The 23,969-nt window shown below is 36.1% G+C and overlaps 1 protein-coding gene across 2 annotated transcripts in view; it reads left to right on the forward strand.

The window, feature by feature from the left end:
• Positions 1 to 21,715, forward strand: part of LOC123714448 (dystrobrevin beta) — a 32,345-nt gene extending 10,630 nt beyond the window's left edge. The window contains exons 11-21 of one of the 2 annotated variants that reach the window (XM_045668689.1): positions 1,347 to 1,385; positions 4,062 to 4,174; positions 5,303 to 5,474; positions 7,695 to 7,792; positions 8,622 to 8,710; positions 9,754 to 9,816; positions 13,020 to 13,115; positions 14,095 to 14,151; positions 15,866 to 15,948; positions 17,679 to 17,722; positions 20,977 to 21,059. In XM_045668689.1, coding sequence (XP_045524645.1) covers positions 1,347 to 1,385; positions 4,062 to 4,174; positions 5,303 to 5,474; positions 7,695 to 7,792; positions 8,622 to 8,710; positions 9,754 to 9,816; positions 13,020 to 13,115; positions 14,095 to 14,151; positions 15,866 to 15,948; positions 17,679 to 17,708 — 840 coding nt within the window. In that variant the 3' untranslated portion in view covers positions 17,709 to 17,722; positions 20,977 to 21,059. Of the gene's footprint in view, positions 1 to 1,346; positions 1,386 to 4,061; positions 4,175 to 5,302; positions 5,475 to 7,694; positions 7,793 to 8,621; positions 8,711 to 9,753; positions 9,817 to 13,019; positions 13,116 to 14,094; positions 14,152 to 15,865; positions 15,949 to 17,678; positions 17,723 to 20,976 lie in introns of both variants that reach the window. The other variant, XM_045668688.1, reaches the window with a different exon arrangement.
• The last annotated feature ends 2,254 nt before the right edge of the window (positions 21,716 to 23,969 follow it).

Genomic DNA, 23,969 nt, shown 5'->3' on the forward strand with positions numbered 1-23,969 from the left:
ATTTTTAACTAGACTACTTTACTAGAGTTATTGGTTCTATAACTGAGAATAAGAGTTTTTTCCGCACCACCACTATGTGGATGGCTGGACCTTGCACTGAAGTATTTTCGAACCAATTCGGGGCTTTGGGCCCTTCAAGAGCGTACCGGTTCTAAAACAGCAACGCACTTGCCAGCCTTCTGGCATTGGGTATTACATAACATGATAAGAGCCTCAGGTTTGTTCCTTGTTCTATAACAAAGTTATATATTTGAATGGTTGATTAAATAGACTTTTTAATTCTTGGTCTCCTACGATACGATATAATATAGGCAAATCCAATTCTACCCATGTGGTAATACAGTACGTAATATACGTATGTAATACAGTACGTAATATACGTATGTAATACAGTACGTAATATACGTATGTAATACAGTACGTAATATACGTATGTAATACAGTACGTAATATACGTATGTAATACAGTACGTACTAACTGACGTGAGACTTATCTTAAATTATCGTGATTTATGTGTCTTTTTACTTGCTATCTTTAATATTTTATTCCTGTTTAGTTTTTGTTTTAATAACTGTGTATAACATGTATTTTTGCACTACTCACCTATCTTATGTAATTTAATACATTTTTCTTTACTCACAGTGGTTGCCTGGAAGAGATCGCTCGTAAGCGATAAGGCCGCCAGTTGCCCTCCTTTTGATTTAATTATGTTAAATTTTATTTTTTATACTGTAGTGTAACGAAGTGTAAATAAATAAATACGTACGTACTGTACGTACGTAAAACAGTACGTTCTATACGTACGTAATACAGTATGTATTACGGAACGGATAAAAATAGCTCCTGATAAAGTAAAATGTTATTAAGAAAAATGCGCAACTCAATAGAACTATTTTGTTGCCCAAAATATATATTTAACCGAATTCCAACGAAGTAGGTTATCAGTTTTATGTATATATATATATATATGGTATTATTGGAATTAGGTAATACTTGCGTATGATTTTGTACACGTATGCAAAATTTCGCAAATGTAGAAGGTATAAGAAATAATGTTTAACGGTTACAAATACAGAGTTAAGCATACGTACGATCCAACAATCACAAAGCGCGTACACGCGTACACGTACACATACGTGGGGAACCAGCAAGATCGATTTTTTGTGATTGTGTCGATTAAAAGATCGCTATAAAGTTTCGATAAAAATAAATTTGATATGTATATAATATGTAAATATTACTTAGAATACATATATGCTACATGTGTCCACAAAATCCTTGAAAAATCATATTAATTTAAATCTTTTCTATTCTTTATTTGTATATTCTTCTTTATTACTTACAGCCTCGGGCAGGCAGATCGGCATCTCTAACTCCAGAACTGGTAAGTATCTTACTTAATTTGACCTTAAGGGTCCTTCATGAAAAGAGCGTACCAACTCTTAAACGGTACTTTCGTACCCTCTGGCATTTAGTGTCCATGGGCGGCGTATCCCTTGCCTTCCTTATACCTCCTGTCCGTGGAGAAGCGTTGGAAAAGCATGATATTGTTCGCCACAGTTCTATCGACTCCAAAAGATGTTAGGTCAAATAACTATTATTATTTGGTTACGTTAGTTAAGTTACATATTGTTACGGAGACGGGTCGACTGCAATGTTTCTAGATTTTTCCACTAGTTAGATAACTTTTCAGCAGGCTGTAATATGATTTCTGACCGTTTCAGGAGATTGTCAATCACATATTAGAAAATTGTAATTTCCATAATGTTACCCTAGTTTTCAGGAAGCTGAAACCTTTTTTCAGTCAGTTTCGGAATATGTGTAGTCGATTGGTGAAGTTTTCAGGGGACCCGTTTTCAGGCGTTTTCAGGCCTAGGTATACCCCTTTGATGAAGGAATATTCTAGGTGTGAGACAAGGACGAAATAATACGAGAGAGAGAGAGAGAAGATCAGAACTTTCTTGAAACTAGACTGAGCACTCTAGAACGCCGTACGACAAGGACGGAGCAACGTGCGCAAGAGACAAAGAGTGCGGACGTTCTAGAATTGTGCAATCGCTACTCAGTAGCAAGCCCGCCTAGAAAGTTCTCGAATATTGTTTAGAATTATTCCCAGGGATATATAAGCGAGCCGAAACGCGACTAGTCGCCTTTAGTTTTGAATGCGATAACAAGAGAGAAACACCGATAAAGTGCGAATAAAGTGATTACAAGTGATAAAGTACTGTGTGAAGTGTGCATAAGTGAAGTAATTAGTGACTGTGTTTTTGTGTGTGTAATTAGTGCATTTCTGCAATTAATTTGTGCCCATAAATTCCTCATTGATTTATCAAGAAATAAACCCTTGAATAAATCCACGGCATTTTCTATCCGATCCCCTAGCTCGTAACAATATGTATTAGTTAATAGTTACAAGCGCAAACCAAATGTTAGCAATTCTCGCAAACTTAAAGCCAAAATGAGCTCTTTAGTTTTTCCCACATTGTAATATAACGATCTAGTTTTCAATACTGACCAACAAATGGGTCGAGACACATATTTTTCATTTGCCAGAAGTATTCATTCTAAATAAAAAAAATGATATAATTGTATTTATGCGTACAAATAAATGTAACATCAATTCAATTGTGATTTCCATTTACCTGCTTCTGAATATCCATACAAAATATCTATCAAACAAATAAAATTAAATTTTCCTTTTGAAAAAGCAACCATTCCATCAGTATTTTCTTATGACGTTGTCACGTTCAACTATCGTCAGTGAACTGACTTTACAGACAACCCATTTTTTTAGTTTCGTACCCCACTACCCAACATTGTTAGTTATAAACTCATGTATTAGGTCCTTACATATGAAATTGGCGTTTTGTATGGGAGGAACAAAAAGTCGAATATTTTTAAATATAATATATTTAATTAATCGAAGTATGAACCATTGTTTTCTATGCACTTTTGCCGGTTTGCTTCAGTCAATTCGTGAGGTACCCACCTTTCAAGCTTTTTAATCTTCCCAATTTGCTTCAAGTGAATTAAAACAGTTTTATCACTAACACCGCAGCCTGCAGCTAACTCCGCTTCCACAATAGCCTTCAACACTTCATTATCAACTTGGGTCTCAGGCCGTCCACGGGGCTTGTTCTGCAGGTCGAATATCCAGAACGAAAACGTTGAAACCAAAAACGAACTGTGTTTTCTTTTGCAACATGACCGCCATACACATCATTCACCCTTCGAGTCGTTTCCGCGGCACTAGAGCCACGGCGGAACTCATACTCGTAAATAATGCGATACTTTAAGTTTTCCACTTTGTAAAATGAGTGACGCAAACAGAAAAAAACAAATGAATGACGGTCATCGAAGCACAAATACATGAGTAAATAGCTGTTCAAATTTGAATTTGAAATTCCTAACCAAAGAGGAGGTATTTGAGGTCAAAGTGCCAGTACGACAAAACGCCAATTTCATAGGTAAGGACCTAATATTAAACAATTAAAGATAGTTGACACCCAGCTTTAAACAAAGAGTTTCCGTTATTGCAACATTCCTCCAACAGCCACCAAACTTAACGCATTACAAGATGTTTATAAAAACGTATAATAAAAATTACGGACCTAACAAATTTATTCATCAAACTCTCAACAAATAAGAGTAGCTCGTGGTAAAATATTTTTGGTAGTTTATTAGGTACACAGGTTTCCACCACAAACAATTGTAAACCGTCACTTAGTAGTATTTGTAATTTTATTCTATTAGGGAAGCGTTTTCACGTCACGCAATTTTTGGAGATTCTTGACACCCCTCCCCCACCCACATGAATCGTAACGTAACGTTTTCTGTATCCAATAGTAAAACGATTCGACTTCCCCCAGTGACTCTTTATACCTAAAACTTACCATTATGTGGTGTAAAGTAAAAGTACTGGAAAGTGGAAAATAATATTAACAATAACGCGTAATTCAATCCCCGTCCCGCATTGTAACGTTTTACAAGAGGACCCCCCCCCCCCCTCAAATTCGTTACGTAACAGTTGAACGCTCCCCTATACATTTTGTTTTTCTAGGGTCGTTCTTCTTCAGAAGGTTCAGAGGTAGACGCAGCCCGGCAGCAACGTGAATTAATATCACAACTCGAAGCCAAAAATAGAGAAATTATGAGGGAAATCGCCAGGCTAAGGTACTTCATTAATAATAAATGTTTATTTTTCTTTAAAAAAAGTTTTCTTTTACACGATTTTTCGGTCTAAGGGCCGTACTTAAGTACGTATTTGACATACAGAAGTTATACTCTAGTATCAATTATATAATTGTGAATATCCTCATTCCTTACATCGTTCAAAAAGAGTTCTGGCTTTTCTGACTTCTGGCGTTTAAACGCCGACTACGCAATGAAGTCGACTAAATCTAGTCCAATTTAACCCAAAGAAGACACTATAAAACACTATTTGTCCTCACAAACACACTCCTCTATTTGAAACACTCTGACACTATAAAACACTATTTGTCCCCACAAACACACTCCTCTATTTGAAACACTCTGACACTATAAAACACTATTTGTCCCCACAAACACACTCCTCTATTTGAAACACTCTGACACTATAAAACACTATTTGTCCACACAAACACACTCCTCTATTTGAAACACTCTGACACTATAAAACACTATTTGTCCCCACAAACACACTCCTCTATTTGAAACACTCTGACACTATAAAACACTATTTGTCCCCACAAACACACTCCTCTATTTGAAACACTCTGACACTATAAAACACTATTTGTCCCCACAAACACACTCCTCTATTTGAAACACTCTGACACTATAAAACACTATTTGTCCCCACAAACACACTCCTCTATTTGAAACACTCTGACACTATAAAACACTATTTGTCCCCACAAACACACTCCTCTATTTGAAACACTCTGACACTATAAAACACTATTTGTCCCCACAAACACACTCCTCTATTTGAAACACTCTCTTTAAAGCCAGAAAAAATACAGGGCGTTGACATATTGCACGACGTAAGAAAAGGCTAAATTGCCTAAAGATAAAATTGTCTAAGCTTGGTATAGTCAAGGCGAGACGGTACTTCACTACTGGCTTACGTACGTGCGCATGTAACGCTCGCTCGTACGGAAAACATCGCGGAGAAAGATGTCTGAGACCTAGAAATCGATAAGTCAGGCCAGAAGGCTGATCACCTACTTGCCTTTTAAGAAGAGAAAACAATAAATTTTTAAATGTACTTTTTTTTCTTTTTAAAATAACTTAATTGACTTCATCATGATCATGCAGACGTCAACAAGAAGCGGAGACATGCTCGAACACCGGTTCAGCCCCGCCCCTGGTGTCGGAGTTGCGCGCTTTGAGGCAGAGGAAAGATGAGTTGGAGGGACATCTCTCCTCTTTGCAGGAATCCCGGAAACATCTCATGCATCAGTTGGAAGGTCTCATGAGGATGTTGAAGGTAGGAAAAAATCAGAAATGTATTTATTGTTTACCACTGCATCTATAGAAGAAAATCAATTACAAAACTTAACTTAAGCATACACACAATTGAATAACTAATAATGAACATAAAATACCAATTCTTAAAAGGCTGCCAACATATTCGCGAGCCTACTATCAATATTACATTATAAAACTAGTTACGACCCCGAATTAAATATAAACAAGCGGATTAAACATAAAGTTTGCTGTCGTATTACACGATGGACAACTTCTTTCTCGCAAAGATTCTTTGGTTTCCTAGGCTGTTACCTGTATAATAAATTAAATGAAAAAATTAACATTTACCCACTATCGAAATATGAATGTAAAAAAATGGTTACTAATTGGCTGAAGACGTTGAGTTATGATGAAACAGAAGATTTAATAACTGTTACTCTGTAACACACCCACTCGCCCACACATACACACACACGCACGCGCACACACACACACACACACACGCGCGCACACACGCAGACACAAACACACACCAAATTTATTTTTACGACTCCGTTTCCATTTTTTTTTCCTTTAGCACTTGCTTATTTTCTTCTATTGTATCTTATGACAATGACCTGATTGTACGTGTTCCGGTCCGGTGGTGGAGAGGCTGGCTATCTGTCACTCAGGTCTCCTGTTACAGAGACCAGTCTCTCACATACACTTCCAAATGTTATCATCTTAGTTTAATCATAATAACCTGCTATGTATGTATATGTGAGAGAAGAAATAAAGATTATTATTATTATATTATTAATGGGTGGGATGGCATATCACACATCAGTTGAGCCTTCCGCCCGTTTGTAAACAGGGGGTTCTATTGCTAACTGCATATTGTCAGTTCTTGTAAAGTCTAAGAAGTATTAAACTAAATATTATAGATTTTATATATTGTTACCATAGATTACCATATTAATTTTGAAGATAAACAATTTGCTAGTGTTACCATTTTTACAACGAATTTATTAATAAGAGTAAGATAAAAAAATTAGATTGCCCACAAAATAGCTGGCTTTTTAAGTCAAATTATATTTGTATTCGTACATATATATATATATATGTACGTAATTTTATAAATAAAATAAGTGACACAGTATTTTATTATTAGCGACCCTGAACTTTTTGAAAGTACTTTTTTTTAAGTCAAAAATGCTTCAACAAAATATAATTAAAACAGATTCAACACATTAACATATTAAAGCAACAATCGTGCCTGTAGTACATGTAAATTCTTATTCCTAAGATTTCTTACTAAGTTACCAGAGAGTTTACAAACATAACTTTACTGGTGTAATGAGCTGATGTACGTAAGTAGACGCTCGTTGCACAACGGACAAATGAGCGTCTTAAGTGCGGAAATTGAATTCGCAATACTACGACTATATTACCTTATATATCGATTCTTAAAATACATTTTTTTATTACGAAAATTTGATTTTAGTTGTAGTTATAAAAATAAATATCTAGTTACCCAACAAAAAGCCCACCTAATCTAGTTTTTAATCCACGCAAAAAAAAAATTTATCTATATCTTAACACTACTTCTTATATAACATTTTATTTTATTCACTATATACTTCATAATTACACTGCCAATACAGTGAAAACGCCATCTAACATCCCTCGATTTAACGACAAAGTCCTTAAAGCGTCGAAATCAATTGGGTTTATATTGTCTTCCATACAATGATACTCTTTATATAGCATTACTCTGAATAACGACAACAATTCAGTAATAAAGAACTTTTTAAGTTGCTAAAATTTGTAAAAACTGCGCAGCTGTGTACGTTTTGTCGTTTTATTGTCCTAGACTGTTGGCATCATGCAAACGACCTCTTTAAGAAATTCGTTATTTTGTTGACCATGACCAATAGGAGTTATGGATTTATCTATACGTTTTTATTCTCTCCATTTAACAACTATCTATAACGCCATAGAATACACGACGTCCCTTCAGTTTCGTTATAAGTTCTTTATTTTTCTTTTTTTGCGACTAAGGTGCAAGCTGCTGTGGAACTGACTGCTCCTCACCATAATATTGAGTCAGGGCCAATTACAATCTGTTTGATTATTGTTATTTAGTGTGTTTCTGTGTGTGTTTTGTTAGTAATAAATGTTATGTCTATGACTAATTAATAAAAAATCAAATTAAGCCTGTGTTTCTGTCGAATAATTGAATTATAAATATCATCTTCAGACCCAACAATCATCACCCCGATCTACGCCGAATTCGTCCCCTCGATCGACCAAAAGTCCTCCATTACCTGGATCACAGCCTTCGGCGCCTCAAGAAAGGTTCGTTTTACAGCTTTACAATTGAAATCTACATTGTTTTATACAACAGGTGGCAAACTGGCAGGAGGCTCGCCTCATGTTAAATGATACTGCCGCCCATGGAAACCAGAGGGCTCGCTAGTGCGTTGCCGACCCTATATTATCCTTTTTTATAATTTAAATTGTAAAAAAAAACCTTTTCTAAACTGGAAATGCCGTCGAAATCTCACATTTAGTTTTTAATAGTATTTCTTTGAAATTGCTAAATGAGATGCTGAGTAATGGAAGACCTACTAAGAATGGGCCTACGTGTCGGTATACTCTCGGGGCGTCCAAAGATTCTGGTAATCACAACAAATAATACAATTATTTCATTTTACCTTATTACTACTAAGATTATTACAGAATTTCATTAATTGTAATAAAATTATTACTATCCTTTTCATTATTATAAATTTATGTTATCAATGACTTCGAATCGAAACAAAAAGATGGCGCGTAACCGAAAAATGTGACGCGTAACGGCATAATGTGACACGTAACCGAAAAATGTGACGGCGACTTTTTCCAACGCCGATAAAGAAGTTACACTTCAATAAAAAAAATCTTGAATTCTTAGTATCCCACTTAGCACTTATTTTTACAAGGTTATCCCGCACACTTCCCTTTATATACGAGCGCATGCGCTTGCGCTTGCAACTTGCTTGCAAATGAACTGACTTGAGTGTTGTGCGTAAAAATTTGAACCTCACTGTTTAACAAGTTGTTGTTTCTACTTTACAAATTGCATACAATGAAACACGGCTTAACGTTAGGTTACATAGCATATGTTAAGAATGAATTTTTACAGAGAGTCCACACCACGTGGTACAGTCCGTAGTGCGCCGCAAACGCCATCTCTTGGTGAAAGAGAGCGTATTGACATGACGCATAGCTTAGGTGAGTTGTCTTTAATTCATTTTTGAACAATCTCTATTACTCGAACTCAAAATGTCTTTATTCATATGTAAACAACACAGACTACACAATGTTAATACTGGGAACAAACGCAGGCTACAATTGCCCCGTACTAGACTATCTAAAGTTAGTAATTCCTTTTTGGGAAAAGGAATACACTTCATTAATAAAATCCCAGAGGCTCTTTTATCTCTGCCTTTTAATAAATTTAAGAAATGTATTAAAGTGAAGCTGAGCAGTGTTGGCCTAGTGGCTCCAACGAGCGAAGTTCATTCCTGAGGTCGTAAGTTCGATCCCCGGCTGTGCACCTATGAATTTTCTTTCTATGTGCTCATTAAACACTCGCTCGAACGTTGAAGGAAAACATCGTGAGGAACCGGCTTTCCTTAGACCCAAAAAAGTCGACGGCGTGCCTCAGGCACAGAAGGCTGATCACCAACTTGCCTATTCGATTAACAAACGATCATGAAACAGATACAGAAATCTGAGGCTCAGACCTAAAAAGGTTGTAGCGCCATTGATTTATTTTTATTAAAGAAAAGCTGTGTAAAAAGGCTTACTATAAAGCTAACGATTATCTAGTTGATAAGGGCCTGGGACTAGTGCTAGACACGCCACTTCTAACTAATTGCGATATTTGTTTTAAAATAAGTCTTTTTTAATGATTTGCTATTTTAAAAGAGTACCAAGAGTTTATTTACGATGAGTAGCGATGTCTACCTATTCAAATTTAATGACGTGATAAGTAATTGTTTCATAATAATAAATATATATTTTATGAACGTCAACAAATGTTAAATTGATTCTAAATTTACATTATTGATCGTCAAGTATTGAGTCGTACAAATTGTTTGAACTGAAGCAAATCAATCCCAAGGATTAGTACGATATAATCGATAAATTTATAAAAAGCTTTATTTATTACTAACTGCTATATACTGACACGTTCAGCCTCTTCAAGCTCTGTTAAAATGTATCAACCAAAGACAAAGATTTTCTTGACTAAATATTTTTCTTATTTCTAGGTGGTATGGATAGTATGAGCAATGACAGTAGAGGCTTTCATCAGAACCAAAGACCCACCACGAGTAAGTATTTACTAAGACATTTGACAGATAAATGTCAAAATACTACTGACTATTTCACCATGCCTTCCGCTGATAGAGGATCTTCGACAATCGGAGACAAATCTTTGTTTTTATTTTATTATTATTTATTACTGTTGATGTCATGTGGAACATGGTGTAATGGTTGCAGCTTCTAATCAACAAAAACTTGGCGATTAAAAAGTGTGGCGGAGAGTTTATTGCCAGTTCTTCTCTTCCGTTCTACTATGCCCTTGATTTGAGAACTGGCAGTAAATGCAAATTGGAAGCATTTAATATTGTTACGAGCTGGTAGTAGTAGTGGTACTTGTTGATGCAACTTTACTCCAACGCGGCTTGACAGCTAAAGATTTCATCCTCACGTGGTCATTTACCATTCCATCCTGTTCGTTAACTTTATCGCACGGTCTTTGAGACACATCATCTGAACTCCTTCTTAGCTCTCTTTCATGGGTAGATAACATGTCAGAAAATTTCTTTAATTGTCCCTCTGCCTTTGATAGAAGTATTGACAGGGCTTCTTTATAGTTATCCAGAACTGTTCGAACTGCGTTCCACTCTTGTTGATTACTAGCCTGTCCGTCCACATTGATTACTCTACAGGCGTCATAACCACTTTTTGAAGAGTTGCCTTTAAAACAAACTTCCTGCTGTCCACACTTGAACATTCCTTTTTCCAGATCTATCTTACACTTATAATACTTCATGAAGTCTAATCCGATTATCCAGTCATCTACTATGTCGGCAAGAACAACCTTCTGTCTGAATAAACTTCCACCAATCTTGAAGGTTGCGATACCTTCTCCCCGATCGGTTATGCACTGTCCTGTTGCCGTAACAAGCTGTACAATTCCTCTAGAAGGGCTTTTATAAAATGTCTTTAAAAGCTGGTATCTGATCACTGTTCGTGAAGCTCCAGTATCGAGTGTTAGGTTACACTTAGTTCCATTGACTTCTCCGTCGATGACTAAGGTATTCCCACGTCTAACCTTCACATCACCTTGGAAGTCTTTCTTAGGGCACGAAAACCTCATATGCCCTACTTCCCCACAGGTGTAACAGGTTGGCCCACGTTGACCATTAGCTTTTTCTGTGATAGATGTGCGGTAAAGTTGAGGATCTTTCCGAATCGCTTTCACCTCCGACGCATGGGCTAGAGCATCCTTCAGGTTCTTGGGGTGACCAAGATTTACACTAATCCTGACTTCACGATCCCTTATTCCATCAATGAAGGTTTGCACTAATATCTTGTCTGCTACATCTGGTAAGGATGCGTAGGCTTTCCTTACCAGCTTCTCTATTTCCTGGCTCCATTCTTGTAAGCTCTCATTTGGTTGCTGTACTCTCCCCCGTAATTGAGCCCTATGGACTGGCTCCAAATGTGAGTCCCCATAACGTGACTCAAGGGCATCCAGCAGTCGCGTTAGTGTAACATCACCTGTCATGGCTTCTAAAACGGTCAAGGCTTCGCCTCGCAGTCCCAACATAAGAGCAGCTACAGCCTGATCATTTTTACAACCATTCATCCTGCACAGAGCATCAAACTGTACCTTATAGGCCCCCCAAGAAGAAGAACCATTAAAGGTAGGTGTTTCCAGCGTTCCAGATGATTCCATAAATCCTGACATCTTAAGGCACTGAATCTCCTTTTCCAACTCAAGCAAGCGTTTCTCATGTTTAGATAACCTACTGTCCAGGTTGTCAAACTTATCTTTCAATGCCTCAGTTTCTGCCGCATCTGCTGCAGACCCTGCCACAAACTCCTCACGATACTCCTTTGGAGTAATAAGCATTTTTCTATCCCACTTCTGACACCAAAATGTTACGAGCTAGGGAATCGGATAGAAAATGCCGTAGATTTATTCAAGGGTTTATTTCTTGAAAAATCAATGAGGAATTTATGAGCACAAATTAATTGCGGAAATGCACTATACCACACAAAAACAATCACTTATTACTCCACTTATGCACACTTCACACAGTACTTTATCACTTTATTCGCACTTTATCGCTTCGGTGTTTCTCTCTTGTTATCGCATTCAAAACTAAAGGTGACTAGTCGCGTTTCGGCTCGCTTATATATCCCTGGGAATAATTCTAAACAATATTCGAGAATTCTCTATGCGGGCGTGCTACTGAGTAGCGATTGCACAATTCTAGAACGTCCGCACTCTTTGTCTCTTTCGCACGTACTCTGAGCGCCGTCCTTGTCGTTCGGCGCTCAGTGTAGAGTGCGCGCGTAGAGTGCTCAGTCTAGTTTCGAGAAAGTTCTGATCTTCTCTCTCTCTCTCTCGCGTATCATTTCGTCCTTGTCTCACACCTAGAAAGTTTGATCTAGAATATTCCTTTACTTATTATATTTACATAATTTTGGTCGTGGCGTGCGTGGTCACCGTGACCACGCGCTGTAAAGCACGCCAAACGTCGGAAAAAAAATTAAATTTAAAATTATTTAAATAATTATAAGTTTATAATAATAATACATAGTATATATAATACTTCAATCCGTTTAAAAAGTGTTTTCTTAATGTGTAAAAGCTTTGTCAGCAAAAGACAATAAATATAATCTGTATTGTAATCCCGAAACATTGGTGATTTACGCAGTATGTACGCGTACGTACGAACAATTGTGAATATCTTGTCGCATACAGGGTTCCTTAAGGGCCTTTACAACTCCAAAAAAGTACATTGTTTCTTTCCATTTTTTGTTATCGTTTCTTGAAGTATTGCGAATGGAAAAAATATATGGTGAAGTTGAGGAGTTTATGTATACATATTTGAAAGATCGCAAACGATTTAAATAACTTCGCTCGATAGAAAAAAAACCAAACGTAGCGAATTTTTGACATTTTGATTTCATTTTATGATGACAATGTATATGATTTTGAAATTTACACGATATATTTTAGGCAAGCCATTCATTTCAGAAATTTTTTTGATAAAACTACATTAATTTAACGTTTTACATAACTAATTGTTATTACGGGCCGGCGCGCCTCAGCGCTCCAGCTCTCCATTGCGTACCGCAGTCCACCCCGAGACACTGACACAGCAATTCGTGCTGGGATAGGGGCTTAACAGCAGAAATTGACAGCAAATATACTATAACTATTAAAATTATACTCTTTTTGACTTAAAAAAAACATATGGACTTCTACCCAATAATTTCACTTTTTTAATTTCAGTGGGCATAGACAATAGAAGTCTTCGTAGTGATCTTTTGTACGCGGCCGATTCGGTAACAAATGCAATGTCAACTTTAGTGAGGGAACTCAATTCGGGTAAGTTCAATGAATGTTTATTGCACGGTAATTTTTTTCTAGTTTTCCTTAGATAATTTTAATATCAAATCATTAAAAGCGACATCAACAATTTGGTATAGAGTTTTTATTGCAATCTGGTAGATCGGCATTTTAGTAAAAAAATATCTTACATTGAATAAAATGCCACAAAAAGACTCATTTATTATAATAAATCAATAAAAATCCTTTTTGTAAATATAATAATTTAAATCATCCCCATCTGAATTACAAGAAGAAGTGTGAAGAGGCCTCCTTCGTTTCACCCTTGTGTAAAATATACGCTTTTAAATTTATTAAACATAGGCCATAGACAAAACAATTGACGTTCAATTTAAATTTCGCGCTTTCTAAATGTCACTGTCACTCATAATTTAATACTTAGTGTCTGTGTTATGTTATAGCTATTTGTTACACCTTGTCGTAAAATGTACCGTTTTGAATTCAATACAACAGAGCCATAGACAACACAGTTGACGTGCAATTTAAATTAAGCGCCTTGTTTATGTCACTGTCAGTCAATTCAATTATTATTGTCTGTGTTACGTTATAGCTATTTGTTCCATCTTGTGTAAAATACACCGTTATGAATTTTTTTTTTTTTTTTTTTTTTAATAATTTTATGGCCTGGTAACGAGACCTTTAAGCCAAATGAATTTTATAAAACATAGCCATAGACAACACAATTGACGTTCAATTAAAAAAGCGACGTCTAAATGTCATTCGTAATTCAATGTTTATTGTCTGTGTTATGTTATAACTATTCTGTGACATTATTAATATGGTCTTCAATATTAAAAAAATCTAGTTTTATCTTCATACATATTTATTAGACTATCATTTTAAGAGTAGTGCGTTCAAACACCCATTTTTCATACTGTATCAATTCGCTCGGCAAAGGAAAACATTGCGAGGAAACTGTCATCATTCTTTATTCTTTTACATTTTCATTATTTTCCAGAGGGTTCTGACGCTGAGGAAAATGTCAAAGGAAATATGGACGCTAGGAAACGGAGAGGTAAGGTCGTTGTTGTGTTATTTTTATTACGCACCCAATTAGTTATGGGTCTTCATTTCACCAGAACCCATCAGATTCTAACAGAACCACAAATTTTACAGCAGTTGAAAAAAGCCGTAAGGTGCGTAACAATGTCGAAGCCTAGTTTCCAAATATTATCTCAAGTATCGTAGCTTTTGAGCAGAAAAAATAGTTTTACAGCTGGAACTAGGTCGTGAACTAGCGAACTGTGGAATCGACTCCCGGTGGGGGTCGCTGAGAGATAGGACCTCCAACTCTTCAAAATTCGAGTGTCCTCCCTCAAAGGCCGGCAACCTAACCGCTAAAAATGGGTTATGGACTGCCCTTTTTGGGCGTCTCGCATGCTCGTTTGCCCCCGATATACTTCGAAGGACCCAAATGCATTTTTTTTACAGAATAAAATCATGATATTTGAAAACCATAGTCTTGTTTACGACTGGACAAATGCATATAGACGTAGTTTATCAATTTACCTTTTATTTTAGGTGTTAGGCAATCTAGTAACTGATTAAGAAAACACTTTTTAAACGGATTGAAGCTATGTATTATTATTAAAAACTTATAATTATTTACATAACTTTTTCCGACGTTTCGCGTGCTTTACAGCGTGCGTGCGTGGTCACGGTGACAACGCACGCAAATTATGTAAATTATTATAAGTTTTTAATAATACATAGCCTCAATCTGTTTAAAAAGTGTTTTCTTAATGTGTAAAAGCTATGTTAACAAAAGACAATCTAATAACTGATCGGTTGGTCCATTTATTGGCCGCGGTAGTTGCCTCATCGTTGGTCACAATGCCATATACGTTGTTTGCTCTGTGGATCTGTACGTCACGCTCATCTCCTATCTTCTCGGAAAGAGTTCTTGGCTAGAAGACATCATCATACCTGTGCACTTTGTCCAAAATAGCCAATAGCTCACTTGACAGTTATCTTTTGGATAAACTTGAACTCAAGTGTCAACTCTCTGCGTATCGCACAACTATTTATGATACCCATAAGTAGCAATAATGTGCAACTATCTGTGTCTTCTCATTTTTCACAGTAGTTTTTGTGAATTTAAAAAGATTATTTGAGATAATCTCATTATGTGAATAACTTGTATTTTTTGTCATTAAATTTATTATGTACTGTATGTAATAGTTAATATTTAGTAAACTTCAAGATGCCACTGAAATGCTGTGTACAGGCGTTATTGGACCTCAGGTTTACAAATGTTTAGTTTGTAGTAACATTATGTATTCAATCAGTATGTTGTCTGTACCGAAAATGTAAAAAAAAATGGTTTATTTTCCTCCCATTTCAGTTTTTTTAAGGGATTTTGTAACTAAAAACTTTCGGCGTGTTGACGTACCTCCCTTAAACTACTACGCATACAACGCCTTCCCTCCTCAATTTGTCATCTATCCAATGTTGGGAGGATGTCTAACCCTTTGCCTTCTGGTCCTCAACCATCCAGGAGTTGCCCCATCGCCATATTCTTCGGGCAATGTGCCCCCCCCCCCCATTGCGAGGCTTTTAATGAGCCATTTGTTATGTCAGTGACTCTAGTTCTTCAGATCTCTATATTTCCAATTCGCGTGAAGAAACAACGCATAGCCTACCAGTGTAGTAACAGACCTAGTCTCTAAAAATATATTAAATAGAATTTAATATATTTTTAAATATAACATTTTCTCTATTGTCGACAGATTTTGAGGAAGACGAGGACAGTGATGAACCAATGCCAAGACCGCAGTTGCCCAGGCATTATATACACGATAACAATGTCCAGGTAAAAAAAAATACACGTGAAACTTCGGAACTTTTAAAAATTAAAACTGGTTAACAAACACATATTTATCCAGTTTATTTAATTTTATTGAAGCGAAACTTCTTTATCGGCGTTGGTAAAAAATTACCGTCACATTTTTCCGTTACGCGCCATCTTTTTCTTTCGATTCGAAGCCATTGATAACATAAATATATAATAATGAAAATAATAGTAATAATTCTATTACAATTAATGAAATTCTGTAATAATCTTAGTAGTAATAAGGTAAAATTAAATATTTGTATTATTGTCTGATAATAAAAGCCTTTTGTTAAACTTTATCAAATAACTTTATTTAACCAATTTCTGTAAAGTTGCATATAGTAGATCATTTTTCGAAAAATAAGGTCATAAAGTAGTTTCACTTCTAACGTGTGTACACTAGTACACGCACACATTTTTTTATTTTAATATTTCATAATGAACTAGACCGTCATATAAAATTTTACCAAAAAAACATTATTGCTGGGAACTGTCCAAGTATATGAAAGTTTTTGAATCACCGGAGAATTTATTTAGTAATATATATACGTCAATTGGAATATTAATTGAAAATTGCCTTCTTTATTTTTTTAAGGCTTTTGTAGGCTTTATCGAGCTCTTCAACTTAGCCCTAGAATTTCAATCATATCATAAAACGTTAAAAAACGTTTTAGTTCCACCATTTTTCCGATTGCAAATCGGATCACCACGAAAAGCTACCAATGCTTACAACATCGGCAATACACTTGCATGCCTTCTGGAGGCAAACGGGCTCATCTGATGTCAAGTGATCCCCAGGGAGACGTTGCCAAAAGGCTCGTAAATGCGTTGTCGGGCTTTTGAGAAACGCTCTCTTAGTGTCAAGTCAAATTGGTTCGGAAATACTTCAGTGGGTTTCACATAGTGGTAAAAAACTGGCTTAAAAACGCTCAGTTCTGAAACGACGGACGTCGATATTGGTTGGCGTGCTCAGCAAGGCGAGACGGTACTTCACTCAGGGCCACCGCTTCCAACTCTATAAAGCGCAAATTCGGCCCCACATGGAATACTGTTCTCACCTCTGGGCGGGGGCTCCCCAGTACCAGCTCCTTCCACTTGACCGTATCCAACGCAGAGCGGTTCGAATCGTCGATGACCAATCCCTCTCCCGAACGGCTTGATCCTTAAGCGTTGTGTAGAGATATTGGGTCCCTCTGCATCTTCTACCGCATTTACCATGGAGAGTGTTCAGAGGAGTTGTTCGGATTAATACTTGCTGCTGAGTTTCATCATCGGACGTCGAGGCAGAATAAGAAATTCCACCCGTATCACCTCGACTTCCGCCGATCCACGACTGAGCGTTTTTCAAGGCAATTTTTGCCGCGCACCACCGCTATGTGGAACCAGCTGCCCACTGAAGTATTTCCGAACCAATTCGACTTAGGGTCCTTCAAGAAAAGAGCGTACAAATTCCTAAAAGGCCGGCAACGCACTCGCGAGCCCTCTCGCATTCAGAGTGTCCACGGGCGGTATCACTTAACATCAGGTGAGCCTCCTGCCCGTTAGCCATAAAAAAAAATATTATACTCACAAATGACGTGTTCAATAGATCTATAAACTACCAATAGTATAAGTAGAACGTTAGATAAGTTTTTCTTAATGAAACAAAATTCTCGAGTACGGCCTTTATTGATTTTTGCTTTAGTCACACTATGCACTTTTAATTTCAGAATTTACCTAGTTTGATATCGCAATCATGAGTTCTGCTATAGAGGTTTGTGTTGCACTCTTTATTTTAACATTTTAGTGTTAAGTTTCAACTAACCATACCAGGCCTAATGTAGGCTTAAGAGCTGACAAATCCTCTTGATAGACACGGTTGACGGAGAGTTGCTGTGACCGCCTCACACATCTGCTCATAGTCTAGCTGACTGATTGCATGGGACCGTTCAAGTGTTACGTAACGAATTTGGGGGGGGGGGGTCCTCTTGTAAAACGTTAAGCGGGACGGGGATTGAATTACGCGTTATTAAGAAAAACACTTTTTGAACGGATTAAAGCTATGTATTATTATTAAAACTTATAGTTATTTACATAGTTCTAAATTTTAATTTTTTTTCCGACGTTTCGCGTGCTTTACAGCGTGCCTGGTCACGGTGACTGAAGACAAAAGGTGTTGAATGTAAAAAGTATCACAGCTGCAGAGAAAGTTGTGTTATCTGTATTTATTTCCCCTGAGTTGATATCGACTAAAAGATGACGGATTTTTGCAAAAATGACTCACGGTGTGCTCTGTTTTCGCGTTATTGTTAATATTATTTTCCACTTTCCAATACTTTACACCACATAATGCTAAGTTTTAGGTATAAAGAGTCACTGGGGGTGGTTTCGAATCGTTGTACTATTGGATACAGAAACGTTACGGTGCGTTTCATGGTGGGGGGGGGGTCAAGAAACTTCAAAAATTGCGTAACGTAATACTTGAATGCTCCCTAAAGCCTTATTAAAAAAAACAGTTTCGTAATGATTGTCCATTTATCTTAAAAACTTCAGATTAGCGCTGGTACAAAGTAAAGCGCTCTTACGACTTTTTCAAGATTTTCTGATTTTTTACTGTGGATTGTGTATTATAACTAACTGTAATTGTTTGCAAAATATTTTATTATAAAATACAAGGTCTTTACGTAAAAAAAAATTGGTCACAATGTTAATAATAGTCGTTTACTAATTTAAATCCTAATAGATACCAACTACCATAAAGATAGGTTCAGAGCAGTGTTGGCCTAGTGGCTTCACTGTGCGACTCTCGTCCCTGAGGTCGTAGGTTCGATCCTCGGCTTTGCACCAATGGATTTGCTTTCTATATACGCACCATACAAGATGGATGGTATACATCATCAGATGTGTAAAATTGTTTTATAGTTGTTGGTACAGTCCTTAAATTCTTATGTTAACATACACAATTTACATATAAAAAAATAATTTTTGACTTCATAAATTTAGATGATAGATTTAGGATGATAGTGGTAAATTTGAAAAGAAACAATGAAAAACTTAAAATAAATTTTTTGCTTGCTTTTTATTCCAAATTGATTGTCTTCGGCCTCAAGTCTCCACGTTGTTATATCCAGCTGATTGCCCCTCCTTAACCATCGAATAGCCACCTTGTGCACGGGCCCCACGTTGAGAAACACTGGTCCAGTGGCTTGAGCGCCCTCATCTCAGGTCGTCAGAACCCCGGCTGTGGTTTCACAGGTTCTGGCGCCGTTATGACACCGGTTTATTCTGTCTATGTATTTAACACGCTCAAACGGTGATGGATAACATCGTGAAACACCGGCATGGCTTAGACCTAAAATGTTCCTAAAGCTCTACCTACCTATGATTTTGTATCAAAGCCTTGAAGAAGGTTTTTAGCGCCACTATTAAGTATTGTCAAGTTTTAAATTAAAAAGATTTAAAACGTCGTTTAACAATATACAGTAATCCCTCCTATAACAGCGAGGCCCCATTAGTGCGTTGCGCCGACGCACGATGTCGCAGCGCAAGAGCGTCGCAGCAACACTGGCTGCGTCTTAGTTCAGCCTTCGCAATTGATGTCGTTACGCTCGTCTAGCTTCTCTGATAGGATGGATCACTGTCCGTCGTCGCAGCTGCGCTTCGACAACGCAGCGCATCACCCTCCCTCCCGCTTCGTCTCTTGTCCGTCGATCCGTTGAAACATCGCGTGCGACGACGCAACGCAGTGCAACGTACTAATTGGGCCTCGCTCTAACACGGTAGATTTGTTTCGCTTTGTAGGAGTAAATAAAATAAAAAATGCTTTTAATTCTTACTTATAAAACAAGAAGTTAGATTAAGTTAGTTTACTTACATACAATTATTAGTTTTGTTAGTAATTAATTTTGTATCCTAAATTCACTTGTGTTAGTTTTTCCTTAATTATTAAACTATTATTCTTCATTCTGTAAGAACTCTGTAGGCGAAGGCCTCCTCCAAAGATAGTCCTCTTTAGATTGGGCTACTTGAATCCAGTGAAAAACAGCTGTTTTTATAATGTCGTCTCAGACCTAGCCAAAGGTCTACCACTATTTCTTTTTGCCTGTGGACCCGCCCATATATGACCCCAAATAACGCATTAGGTACAATTGATTCACGTTTAACTTTTCTTGTTAAAAACGAAATAAGTGCATACAAATTACAAATGTCGCAGTACAGAAATATAACGTGTGAAATCCCCGCGTTATATGGGAGAATTCCCGCGTTATACATGTCTGAAATCGCGTTAGAAGAGTACCGCGTTATATGGGGCTTTACTGTACTAGTAATTGAGGAAATTCAAATATTGTTTAGTATTTAAGCGCTTGTCCAATCTACAGTATATGAAATACAATTTTTAATTGTGTAAAGCAGTTATAAATTCTACATAATATACGATACAGTTAAACCCGCTTAAGACGATTTCTCAGGGACTCTACCAAAAAGCGTTTTAAGCGAGAAAACGTATTATGCGGGATAGGAAAAATAAAACGTACTACATACTACATATGTATTATGTTATTATTATTATTTTAAAACCCTTAACCATACTCCTGTACGTACATATGTCATTTTTTAATTATTATGGAACATAAGATACAAGTATCACGTATAGCATGTCATTAAATTTAAATAAGTAGACATCCATACTCATCGGCAAAGAAGACAGAGGATGTAGGCCGAGAGAAAAAGCATGCGTAAAAAGCTCTCGGTACTCTTTTGTAATAGCAAATTATCAAACAACAAAAAGTGGCGTGTCTAGCACTAGTCCCAGGCCCTTATCAACTAGATAATCGTTAGCTTTATAGTAAGCCTTTTTACACAGCTTTTCTTTAATGCATTACTTAAATGTATTTAAAGGCAGAGAAAAGAGAGCCTCTGGGATTTTATTGTTGAAAAGTATCCCTTTTCCCAAAAAGGAATTAATAACTTTACTAAAAGCATGTTATTAAAAAGGTCTTATTAATTATAATTACTTAACTATTACAGGACACACCTCCGCCTCTACCAGCTCGCACGGGCCACTATTTCCCAAGAACATAGCTTAAATAGTATATATGTATCGTGATAAGTATATATTATATTACGTATATCATCATAATATTTAAATTAATGGAAACTGTTTGTCCCATATCCCATTGGGGCATAATTTCTTTCCTATTACGATGTCCTAAACCTTTTACTTAAATTCGTTTATGAGTAATGTATAATTGAGAGGAAGTTAGCGGCGAAAAAGCATGTTCAATAAGTTAATATATGTTTACTTAACTAACATTTACTTATTTGATGACAATTTTACATCAAATGTATCAAAACAAAATGTTATTTTAACTTGTAAGGAGCCTTTTTAAAACAGTTCGCCTATCTGGCTACATTCTCGCCAGGGACGTCTATCTAGCACTCTCTTATGGCATCATCTCAATAGTAATCATTTTTATTTATATATAATTGAAATTTTATAACTATTATATATTATAATAGTCCTCGCTCGAACCTTCTCGAGTTACTTCCCAACCCATTTATACGTTTCACAATGTTCGTATTGCCAGTTTTATGCTGGGTTGTTTTATTCAACTTCTCTTATTCAGCTTAGCTCATTCTTTTTCGAGTTTCCCTTTTAACGGGTCTCTGTATCCTAGTATTGTATTTTATTAAAATAACTTTTACACATTTAAAGAAAACACTTTTTCAACGGATTGAAGTTATGTATAAACTTGTAATTATTTGAATTTTTTTCCGACGTTTCGCGTGCTATACAGCGTGCGTGGTCACGGTGACTGAAGACAAAAGGTGTTGAATGTCAAAAGTATCGGAGCTGTAGAGAAAGTTGTGTTATCTGTGTTTATTTTAATATATTACTGGATCCCGGGTGTTTGATAATTTTAGGCCGTCTTCTGTATTGAAACGTCGGAAAAAATTAAAATGATGTAAAGTAATTATATGTTTATAATAATAATACATAACTTCAATCCGTTGAAAAAGTGTTTTCTCTGTATTCTATTTTTACTTTTACGTTTTTATTTTCCTAAACGTTTGCGGATTCTCTGATTATTTTTGATATTTTTATCTACGTACTTATATGCTTGCTTTCATCTATACGGCATATTTTTGCAGGCATCGAAAATAAATAGGCCCCTTACGAATGTTAATACGTTTAAATAAAAGGGCAATCGGCTCTATAGATACGATTTAACGTTACATAAATACATGTATATATAAGTACGGCCGTATTTAACGTGGACTATAGATTTTTCTTTGGAAAACACATTGTTCCCATAACAACCATATGATGGGATACGGGAGCCAGTCTAGGTCCCGTTTCTGAAGCCTTAGTCCACGTCTAATTAACGGACTGTATTAGACGAAAATGCTGGCAGCTGTACATAATGTTAAAACTTGATTTCTGTACAATTAAATTGAGTAATTTTGTTCAATATCTTCAAACCTAGGTTTGTAATATAATGTAAAACCTTACACAATGTAATCTATATTTAAAATCCAACAGAATTTGTGGTTAAATCGGTGTCACGAGATTTCGGAACCAATTTCTTTAACTTGCTCTATAATTTTAAATATAACAACAAAATGGTGCGCCTTGCAAAATGTCGTGTATTGATTACCGGATCTGAAAGAGTTCGTACTGAACACACGTTGAACAATGATCTGATTGTAAACTTAAATCACTCTCGAATCCACATCACTAACAAAAATCTAATCATATCCGTCAAAAGTTTATTTACAAACACACGCAACGAAAAAATATATTAAGATTATGCTGAAGTGTTCAATCCATACTAACATCAAACTAGATATAATGACGTGATCCGATTTCACGTCAATGACTGAACTTCTTCAGAAAGTAACATAAAACTTTATTCAAAAAGAGAGTCCCTAAGTCCCTATCGGTCTCAGATCCACTTAGATACTATGGAAACGAAATACTCTTCAACTCAATAATAGGGCCGAGCTTTGCGTCAAGTCCAAAGCTAAAGAGAGATTGTTCAGAGTCCTGATGAAGTAATTTTTTATTGAATATTCTAAATTTTTGAGGTTAAAGTCTAATTATGAAGATACTATTGCATAATGATAATAATAACAATACTTAAGTGGTTCTGAACCGAACAGATTAATAATTTTATTTAGGACACATATATCGTAGAACAAGCAATGTCTATAACTGGATTTCTAAAGTTCGAATTTCCATCAAGAATGATGTCAACAGAAACCCCCTATTCACATATCCATTTTCTATTTTCCTGTCTTCCACTCGTCAATTCCTTCCAAAGTGTACAAAAAGAGTCAATTTTTCCCGTATTTTATTTTTCGTTTTAGTTGCGCGTAAAAACTTAACTGTCCAATTGTATAATGGCAAAAAGACTGATTTGAAATACCAAATTGTTTCCACCGATGGATAAGAAACTAAAATTTTAATTTAACCGCCTCCGTACTTAATCTTGTTATATATAATGTAAGTGATGTTTTGTCTTTTTTCTCGTGTCAGTGTCTACCATCACATATCCTTTGACTCAGTCTTAATGTGATATAATTTCTTAAATGGACTGGAGTGAGATGAGTCACACATTGATAATGCACATGTAAAATTGTAAAAAAAACGTTAAATAATAATTCAAAGTAGTCTTTTAATTTCCATATTCAAACTGGCACAGACGAACGACGTGTCTCGTTTGTTTCTGATTGGTCGACGTCTCGTCCAATCCGACACGCGATCCGTCTATTGACTAATCACAAACGACATGCGTCATAGGTTCGTATTTTACATTCTCTAGTTTATGTTTACAAATTATTGTTTTAGCTTAAGTATTCTAGAATTTTCTGTAAAGTCTTATTTTACACTGTACTTAAAGGTTTTACGATTTTAATAGTCATAAGTCATATCATATTTTAAGTGCAATATACATCTTGCCATGATGTGTGATTTTTTTAGATTTATTTTCACTCCAAATATAGATATAATTAGGATA

This window comes from Pieris brassicae, chromosome 9, assembly GCF_905147105.1.
Source record: "Pieris brassicae chromosome 9, ilPieBrab1.1, whole genome shotgun sequence".
NCBI lineage: Eukaryota > Metazoa > Arthropoda > Insecta > Lepidoptera > Pieridae > Pieris > Pieris brassicae.